The 10,022-nt window shown below is 44.5% G+C and overlaps 1 protein-coding gene across 2 annotated transcripts; it reads left to right on the forward strand.

Annotated features, from left to right (window-relative positions):
- Positions 1-2,868: 2,868 nt before the first annotated feature.
- LOC103653937 (ubiquitin carboxyl-terminal hydrolase 21) lies at positions 2,869-7,254 on the forward strand. 2 transcript variants are annotated; one of them, XM_008680748.4, is made up of 10 exons: positions 2,874-3,298; positions 3,924-3,998; positions 4,094-4,214; positions 4,300-4,410; positions 4,631-4,803; positions 4,882-5,217; positions 5,519-5,638; positions 5,717-5,816; positions 5,910-6,227; positions 6,538-7,254. In XM_008680748.4, exons 1-10 carry the CDS (start codon positions 3,248-3,250, stop codon positions 6,813-6,815), a joined length of 1,683 nt encoding a protein of 560 aa, XP_008678970.1. In that variant the 5' UTR covers positions 2,874-3,247; the 3' UTR covers positions 6,816-7,254. The 2 variants fall into 2 exon arrangements, with proteins under 2 accessions (XP_008678969.1, XP_008678970.1); XM_008680747.4 differs by having other exon boundaries at positions 2,869-3,298; positions 5,717-6,227.
- Positions 7,255-10,022: the final 2,768 nt, after the last annotated feature.

Consider the following 10,022-nt stretch of genomic DNA (forward strand, 5'->3'; position numbering starts at 1 on the left):
AATCTTTTCAAAGGTACTATGTTCTGAAATTTTTAAAAGGTTTATACTCTAGTTCCAATCCTCTCTTTCATTTTAGTTTGGTTCCACTGACGTTAGCGCTCATCCTCCTTTGTAGGGAGATACTCTGAAAGTGAATCCCGGTACAAACTGCATTTGTAATGAGACTTTTATTATGACTATATATGAGATATTGTCTCTTATTAGTACTGGATGATGAGATGTGTCTTATTATGACTATGGATGAGACTTTTGTGATGTAATTGATGAGACTATGGATGAGACTTTTATGATGTAATTGATGAGACTATGGATGAGACTTTTGTGATGTAATTGATGAGACTATGGATTTAAATATTGTTATGTGATTGTGTGTGAGATGTTTTATGAGAAAATATGTTGTGCTATATAGCTGTTGATATATTTGTTATGTTGTGGAATGTGGTGTAAAATAAAAATAAACAACATTTGTAATGTTGATCAAATTAACTTCCTAAAGGCTTATTAAGCCGTAGGAAGTTAGCCAGCTAACTTCCTAGGGGCTACAGTCAGCCGTAGGAAGTTAGTCAGCTGACGGCGTGAAGCTACTAACTTTCGAGAATCTACTAACTTCCGAGAGGCTTTTTTGGCTGTAGGAAGTTAGCTAACTTCCTAGAGGCCTCTAGGAAGTTAAGCTAACTTCCGACAAAAAAATTCCGAGAGCCAAACTTCCGACGGGATGGCTTAACTTCCGAGAGTTTAGCTAACTTCCTAGAGTTTAGGCCTAACTTCCTAGAGTTTAGGCTCTAGTAAGTTTACTATTTTGGTGTAGTGTGTGCCCTGGTCTGGCGCACCGTACTGTCCGGTGCACCACCGGACAGTGTTCGGTGCACCAGAGAACCCAACTCCGAACTTGCCACTTTCGGAAATTCCGGGAGCCGCTTCGCTATAATTCACTGCACTGCTCGGTGTAGCACCGGACTGTCTGGTGCACCAGAGGAGTAACGGCTACACAACGCCAACGGTCGTCTGCAACGAGCAGTTAATGCGCTACAGTACGCGCAGAAGTCAGAGCAGAGCCAGAAGGCGCACCGGACAGTGAACAGTGACTGTCCGGTGCACCACTGGACTGTCCGGTGGCCCAGCTGTCAGAAGCTCCAACGGTCAGAACCCAACGACCGGGTGACGTGGCTGGCGCACCGGATAGTGTCCGATGGCGCACCGGACTGTCCGGTGTGCCATGCGACAACAGCCTCCATCAACGACTCCTTTGGTGGCTGGGGCTATAAATACCCCCAACCACCCACCATTCATTGCATCCAAGTTTTCAACATTCACACCTCATACAAGAGCTATAGCATTCAATACAAAGACACAAACAAGAGATCAAATCCTCTCCCAAGTCCAAAGATCATTTCAATCAAATAGTGACTAGTGAGAGAGACAATTGTGTTCTTTTGAGCTCTTGCGCTTGGATTGCTTTTCTTCTTCATTCTTTCTTGATTCCAACTCAATTGTAACCAAGGCAAGAGACAACAATTGTGTGGTGGTCCTTGTGGGGACTTAGTGTCCCGTTTGATTGAGAAGAGAAGCTCACTCGGTCTAGGTGACCGTTTGAGAGAGGGAAAGGGTTGAAAGAGACCCGGTCTTTTGTGACCACCTGAACAGGGAGTAGGTTTGCAAGAACCGAACCTCGGTAAAACAAATCACCGTGTCATCCACCTTATTTGCTTGTGATTTGTTTTTCACCCTTTCTTTCGGACTCGTTTATATTTCTAAAGCTAACCCCGACTTGTAGTTGTGCTTAAATTTTGTAAATTTCAGATTCGCTCTATTCACCCCCTCTCTAGGCGACTTTCAGGCTGGCGCGCGGAGACCGTTGCGGCCAGCCTTACACAATAGCTCCTGTAGGGGCTACATTTGCCCGCCAAGTGCTGCAGCGCTTGCGCCTAAAACCTCCCCTACTGGCTACAATCAAAGAGGATTGCACAGTGCTACACCAGATTTTGGGGAGCGGCCGCCGGCCCCCTGCCCTCGAACGTAGTGCACGATAGTGATTTTGAGTAGAAGGAAAAATTGGTAAAAGGTGATGAATAGTAATGTAAAATAATATTTTATAGATATAGTGAGGTATATGACAAAATTTAGAGAAGGAAAGTAGAATAAAAGAGAGTATAATTTTGATGACGTGACATAAAAGTGAGATATATAATTTTTTTAGAGATAACCGATATATGAAGTTAAATAGCGGCCTGCAGGGTCTGACTTTGACCCACAACTCCACAAGGCCACAATTAGGGATGGCAACGGGGAATTCCCCGTCGGGTTTTAGCTCCCCAAACCCGTCCCCGCGACAAAAAAATTTCCCCGCGGGGATCCCCACGAACGCTTACGGGGGACATTTCTTCCCCATCCCCGTTCCCCACGGGGATAAATCCCCGTCGGGGATCCCCATCCCCGCTTAAATTATAATTAAATCGTACTTCATTTGTTATTAATGTAAAATATTGTCACTTATACACATTGTTAGATGTAAAATTCATTATGTGCACATTAAAATCAATGTATTTGTACAACGGGTGATCTCTTAACAAGGTAATTCTTTACTTTTATCATTAACTATTACATGAAAACATTGTCACATGTAAGTTTAACGGGTCCCCGCGGGGAACGGGGATGGGGAATGCTTCCCCATCCCCGTCCCCGTTTACCCATCGGGGGAGAACTTTTCCCCATTTACATCCCCGTGGGGGAAGAAACTTCCCCATCCCCATCCCCTAATAGAGGAATTCCCCGCGGGGAATCGGGGATCGGGTCCCCATTGCCATCTCTAGCCACAATCCTGTTCCACACTTCAATCCTGTTCCACACTTCCACTTCCACGCACAGGCTCCGTGGCAAAAAGATCGCGCGCGCAAGTAGCCACGACCCCACGGCCGCGAGCGGGAAACGCGAAATCCACTACATTGCGGGTTGCCGCCTTCGTCCCATTTTGTAGTCGATACCATCTCCCTCCGGCGCGGCAGTGTCATCGGTTAATCGAAACGCGCCGCGCGCCCGCCTTCGTTTCAAACGCGAAATTTTCCGCCATCCCCAAAAAATTTCCCTTGCCTTTGCCTCCGCCCAACTAACAAATCGCCTTCTATTTTGCTTGCCTGCCTGCCGCCCAAACCAACCTTCCTCTCCCCCGGAATCCCAGAAATTTCCGCCCACACCAACCGGCACCTATTCCGTGGGCGCGAAACCCTAATCGGCGCCCGCCTCCATCTCCATGGCGGAGCAGGACGACGCCGCGGGGCAGAGCCCGCTCGACTCCGTTCCGGTAAGACCCGTTACCTTTTGCTTGGGTTGGGTTGAATTCTCCGAGTTTCAGACCCCGCTTGATGCGGAAGCTTGCGAGGTACGCTTGGGCATCAGGCGTGGAGCCTCAGGGTTTACCAAAGGGTGTGGTTTTTCTCGGGCGATTGACTTGCAGTATGATACTTGCGTCAGGGATTTGCAGTGGTTTTAGCTCGGATCTCGTTAATTCGGGTCCTGAGGAGTTTATGCTGGTGGACCCGTTAATTCGTGACCGGCGCCTCAGTTGCTGCTAGCTGCAGGAGCGATCGCTACTAACACTTCTAATATAGAAAGAGGGTAGTAATGCGGTTGTCGTTTTCTTTGTTCGATTCGTTTTTTTTCAATTATTAATGCAACGGTCAACCTATGTCAAAGCAAAATTAGAATGGTTATAGTTCTGATCTGCGTTCGCTCTGAACCGCTTTGCACGATTTGCTGTGAACGGGGAATGTGTATACTAGAAAACAATAGCTGAAATTTTCTACCATTATGAAGATATATTAACATGATCACTTCTGTTAGAGGGGTGCTGCTCAAAACATATTAACATTATTTGTCTGAATCTTCCTTACATCAAGTCATTTTTATTGCTTGTCTTTGTTCAATAGATCGACGAAACTTGTGATGCTGAAGATATGCATTCTCCTTTGTCCTTTTCTTACAGAAGTCAGCCTAAATCTGTGGTATGTAATATCTTCTGTGCTAAGTTCTATACATTGTAGACATCCTTAAGGAGTGATCACAAGTCTATCATGTTGTAAAATTCACCCATGTGCAGGGAGCTGGTCTTAGCAATATGGGGAACACATGCTTCCTGAACGCAACTCTTCAGTGCATCACTCACACTGTACCGCTTTTTCTCAAGCTTCGCTCAACTGATCATTCCACCCCATGCTCATGTATGGATAATTCGTACAACTAATCATTGTTCGAAATATGTTTTTTTCACACATTCTGATGATCTGGACTGCCGTTAACCTGCAGATAATAAGGATGGGTTTTGTTCTTTCTGTGCCCTTAAAGAACATGTTGATGAATCAATTCAAAGGTCTGGATCTGTTATAGCACCAGCAAAGTTCAGAGATAATTTAAGAAGTATCCTTTCATGTTGAACTTTTGCTGAGTCTGTTCAATTTTCAACATTATAACTGCTGTTTGCATATATGTTTTCCTGTTAATTCATGTCCTTCCACCCCCTTTTGGCATTCAGTTCACCTTACTCTTCACTTAATTATTGTGCTACTGCATCCTTCTCAATTGTTGCCAGCCTGCTATAGTCCAATGTGACATGAGATTTCTTAACAATATTTTCTAGAGTTATCTTCGGATTTTTGGCCAGGACAGCAAGAAGATGCACATGAATTTCTACGTTGCTTGCTTGATAACTTGCACAAGTGTACTCTTGATCCCATGTCAAAGGGCAAGGGCTCATCCTTTGACGAAGAAAGTATAGTCAACGAGATTTTTGGAGGACAACTGAAAAGCCATGTAATGTTTAGTTTCTTCATCACCTGTTTGTTCTCTTGGTAATAGAATCACAACTAATGCTACTCTTTATATCTCTAGTTATCTTGCTGCGAGTGTGGTCACAGCTCAGAGACGTTTGAGCCCTTCCTGGATCTAAGCTTGGAGATTGATCAGGTTGATCATCTGGTAGATGCTTTGCAATCTTTTACCAAGGTAGAACAGATTGGGGACTCTGAAAACAAGCTCACCTGCGAAAGTTGCAATGCTCAAGTTTCTAAGAACAAGCAGCTTACACTTCATAGAGCACCAGATGTTATTGCATTTCATCTCAAGCGTTTTACAACCCTTGACAATTCTGTTGAAAAGATTGACAAACATGTGGTGTACCCTCTGGAGGTTGATTTGAAGCCATTTCATAGCAATCCAGACACAGTGGTGAGTTTTTCCTTACAATAGTAACTTGCTAAATGCCTGTTTGGAAGACATGCTGCTATAGGAATATCTAGGCTAAGGATTTGGATTCCAGTCTTTCTGCACAAACAGTATTATTTCCACTTAGGGCCTGTTCGTTTAAATCTCAATTCATGTGGATTGGAAGTGATTGAGTCGGTTTAAAGCTATAGGAAATCAAAATTTCTCCTAATCCTTCTCAATCCTGTCCAATTCATATTGTCTGGAACAACCGAACAATGCATTATATAGGAGATTTTTAATGTTCTTATACCTCCACAAGCAGGGGGGACTGAAATATGATCTTTATGGTGTTGTTGAGCATTCTGGATTACCCAACTATGGCCATTATACCTGCACCATTCGTTCTTCACCAAGCACATGGTACTTCATGAATGACTCCAAAGTATGTGCCACCAGTCAGTTGCTAATGCTTTGCTGATATGAATCTTTTCACCATTGTAATAGGCAACTCGTTTTGCAGGTTGATTCTTGTACTGATTCAAGTGCATTAAACCAGGAAGCATATATTTTGTTCTATGTTAGGCAGGGCAAATTTCCATGGTTCTCGAGTTTGCTAGAAGGCAAGGATGCCCTGCAAGCTGAAAATACCTGTGGCTCATCTCCTGTGTCAGTTTTGGAAAATATAGATGCAAACTGTTCAACGTCTTTTGCAGGAGGCAGTGGCAGTAGTTCTGGTGATAAGTTAGAGAAAAATGAAGCCAGCCAATTAGAGGAGACGGAGAAAGATGAAATGGGTCGGTACAAACCATCATTCCTTCCTGAGGAGCCATCTACGAGAAGTTCCCTTGGCGCTTCCAACAGCAATAATACAATCGATGAAAACAATCCACCCAGGGCTTCTCTCCAAAATGATGTGGCTACATGTCTCCGCTGTGTAGAAACTACCAATCTGGATAAGCCCTCTACCCCACCGCGCTCCAAACGACTTGCCTTTGATAACGAGTTTAGTGTGTTTGAGTTTGAGGACTTTGGTAAGGATGCATTTTCAACCATATTTATGAACATCTGGTTTTGTTTTCATAATGCATCTACCTTATTTCCCTTTTTGAATTCCCACTCAAATTTATTATGCAGTTAACTCTACTTTATGATTAATACCTACCCTAATCCTTAAATATCATTCTAATCACCTCATCCTTTCAGATCTAGACATCAGACTTCTACTATACTACTCTTTGATCTGTTTAATGTTTTTTTCACGCAGTTGAATGTTACATGCTGTGTAAAACACTACTCATTCATCTTTTTAAGGGCTGATGTCTCTCCTTGTTTCATTCATAGGTGAGGAAGATGAAACTTTATTTCCAAATTTGAAACTTACACCGAAGGCCAAGAAAGCTAAGGCTGCATCTGCATCTAAAGCTGAGAAGGGTCCTTGCATTGATCAGAACGCAGTACGTTTGATGAGGGGCATGACATCGACACGAAGAAAAGGTTTAATGGACTGCATAGCACAGCAAACTGCAAAGCACGAGTCTAGCAGATACCCTGCAAGTGACCCTCTGGACAAAAAGAAAAGAAAGCCGGTTCTTCAATACTATGTAAACGTGAAAAATTGATAAAATGGTCTAGAAAAAAAAACCCGGTGAGCGTGGGTGGTGAATACGCCGTGGAGGTGGCTCACGCTGATGAGGGTAAGCCGGCATGGATTAAGGGCACAGCAAGCATGTGGGTCATAGGCGGAGCTACGTTAGGGCCGTCCTCGGCCCTTGGCCTTTGCTCTGCGTAACCACTAGAAGTCTGCATGGCTGAATGCTGCAATTAACTTGCTCTCCACAGTCTGCGACCGAGAATATTTTAGGTAATTTTATATTTGTGTCCCTAGTTTAGCACCACTCAGTTTTGTTCCTAGTTTAGCACCACTGCTCCGTTTTGTTTTTCGCTAGCAGTAGAAATGTCTCATCCATTACTATTTGAGAGTAAAATTGTGTAGTGGTGCGGAACTAAAGCCTAAAGGTACATATTTAAAAACCCAAATATTTTAGCGCTCATGTTAAACTGTTTGTTTTTCCCATTCCCTTACAAGGCTCGTAATAACACTAACGCAATAGCAGTAGGCGATGCTAAATTGCATTCTCCCGGCATGCGCTCGGCTAAATTTCAACGTATTCAGACACAAGGCTCGTAATAACACTTAGGCACTGTTTACTTCTGCTTTTTTAACGGCGATGGTGGTGAGAATCATATGATCTTGCCAAACACTTATAAACTTATCCCTATAAAGTTATTCTTGCCTTCGGAGCGTCACCGAGATCAACCAAGCATGAGGTCGACGGTATCATGACACGTCGTCTTCGTCCACGCCATTCCACGGGCACGGCTCAAGAGGGGTCCCACAAAGAGGCGAGCGAACATATGCGTCAGCGTCACCAACCACCGCACTACTTCGAGAATGAACGACGGGCCATTCGCATCCCGTCCCGTGTCGCGTCCGAACAAACGCAAAATCCCTCCACCAGACCACACGCAACGCACCAGATGCACCGAACTGAAGAGACATTTCGCATGTAGTATACGTCAGCACAGCAAACGTTCGTGAACGAATCACTGAATCGTCTGTACTGATCAAAATGTGGTTAACGTGTGTAACCAATGAACACCTCCATCTAGTTTCCCAGAAATGGAAACAGACTGGGTCACCAAGCTCTACGAATGATGTCATCCGCAGACAGTGCGACCACAACACGATCAGGCGCCTCATCTTAACACTCCAGCATCTCCTCCATCACATCGTCCCATAGGTCATACGGAAACGGAAGGCCAACAATGTCTCGAAGGCTGCGACTAGAGCGGAGATCAGGGCTGTATGAAATGATCACGGCTCGCTCGGTTCGTGGTCAACTTGGACCAGCTCATTTGAATTTTTTCACGAGCTGAGCTGACATCCTATCTCGGTTCGTTAACGAGCCAACTCGATTTGTTAACGAGCCAGCTTGCGAGCTGAACGATCTATCTCATTTCATTAAAACAAAACTATATGCATATTATTTACGTAACAATTGATGAATATGTTATATGTATGTGACTATGTGTGGTGTCTATGACCTATGAGTTAAACTAATAATTGATGAATTATGTCTACGTGTTAAATTGGTCTATGTGAATATAAGTGTGGGTTAAACTGCTGAACATGTGTGTGAATAGTGAATTGATGAGTGATGAGTTATGTTAATTTGATGTTATATTGATGTGGTCTGTGAAACTATGAGTTCAATTACTATTTTATGTTGTTAAATTAGTTTGAAATTAACTAGAAGTTGATTATTATATACATATTATTTTTTTGCTCTGGCTCGAAACCTAAACGAGTCAGCTGGAGCTCGTAAACGAGCCAAGCCGAGCTGACTCTATGGCTCGCTATCTTAACGAGCCGAGCCAAGCCAGCTCGTCAGCTTAACGAGCCAACTCAAACTCGAACGACCTGAGCCAAGCTGGCTCGATATCCAGCCCTAGCAGAGCTCCCCCAACAATCAAAGCGACGACCGCTCCTAGATGAACGTCGAACTCTACACCATCTTAGACGTGTCCCGAGATACCATCTAGACGCTCCTAAAGGGATGAACCGCGAGCACCGACACGCTCCGTAATACCTTGGCCCGTCAGGTGATGGAGCTCTTGCAGTCTGGCCTTCAAAGTTGGAAAAGATGCACGAAAAAGGGGAGATTAGTCCAGCGAAATACATGGAAGATATTAAATAGGACATTACCCGCCACGCGACTCTCGGACTTAGAGATGTCAATGGGTAATTCCCCATCGGGTTATAGCATCCCAGACCCATCCCCATCATGTTTGATACATCCCCATACCCATACCCATACCCATCATGGGTACAAAACTCATCCCATACCCATCCCCATTCGGGTTTCGGGTCCCCAATGGGTCCCCATCCCCAATTAAGGAATAACTAGGTACTAATATCTAGCACAAACTATCCAGATTTCATACATCACTACATCGGTAAGCACTCATCCATGAACCATTATCTATTCATCCATCCATCAGAAAAGAAATCAGTACTTGGGACCAATATAAGAAATGGAGTCTGCCGGGTTTGATGGCCGACTCGGCCTCAACTCATTCATACAAACAGGACATGTGTACACGTATGAAATACCCATGGGTAATCGGGTTCGGATTATTGCTTCCCAAACCCATACCCGTTTACCCAATGGGTGGAGATTTTGTCCCATATCCATACCCATGGGGACAACTTTTGTCCCATACCCGTACCCTAATAGGGGAATTCCCCATGGGTTATCGGGTATCGGGTCCCCATTGACATCTCTACTCGGACTAGACGAACCGGTCTTGGAGATGACCCGTCTTGACATCGACAGTGTCCAAGGCCGCAGGAGCAGCGGAAAGACTCTCCAAAAGTTCGAAAGCCCACACGGATTGCGCGCTCCCCCGACAAATCTCAGAAACGCGTCAGAAGACCCACGTGGGAAAGGATATTGATGCACGACAATGTTTTACCAGGGGTGAACCATTCCTTTTTACCCTAACGTTACACTCCCTTCTGGGAGAAGCTATATGTAATCACCTCCCCCTTGATCTATAAAAGGGGAGGGCCGGCCTAAAAAAGGAGAGCCCTGAGAGAGAAGAACATGAGAAGGCATATAATTGCTATGAAGATCGGGTAGCCATTAGAAAAACAACATATAGAGACTTGGAGTCCTTCCCGCTCTCGCTTGCTTGTAATCTCTACTACAAGCAATCAAATGTCGGTAGTGCGAGCAACCAAAAAATGGAAGTAGGGACATCCT

Source organism: Zea mays, chromosome 4 (genome assembly GCF_902167145.1).
Source record: "Zea mays cultivar B73 chromosome 4, Zm-B73-REFERENCE-NAM-5.0, whole genome shotgun sequence".
NCBI lineage: Eukaryota > Viridiplantae > Streptophyta > Magnoliopsida > Poales > Poaceae > Zea > Zea mays.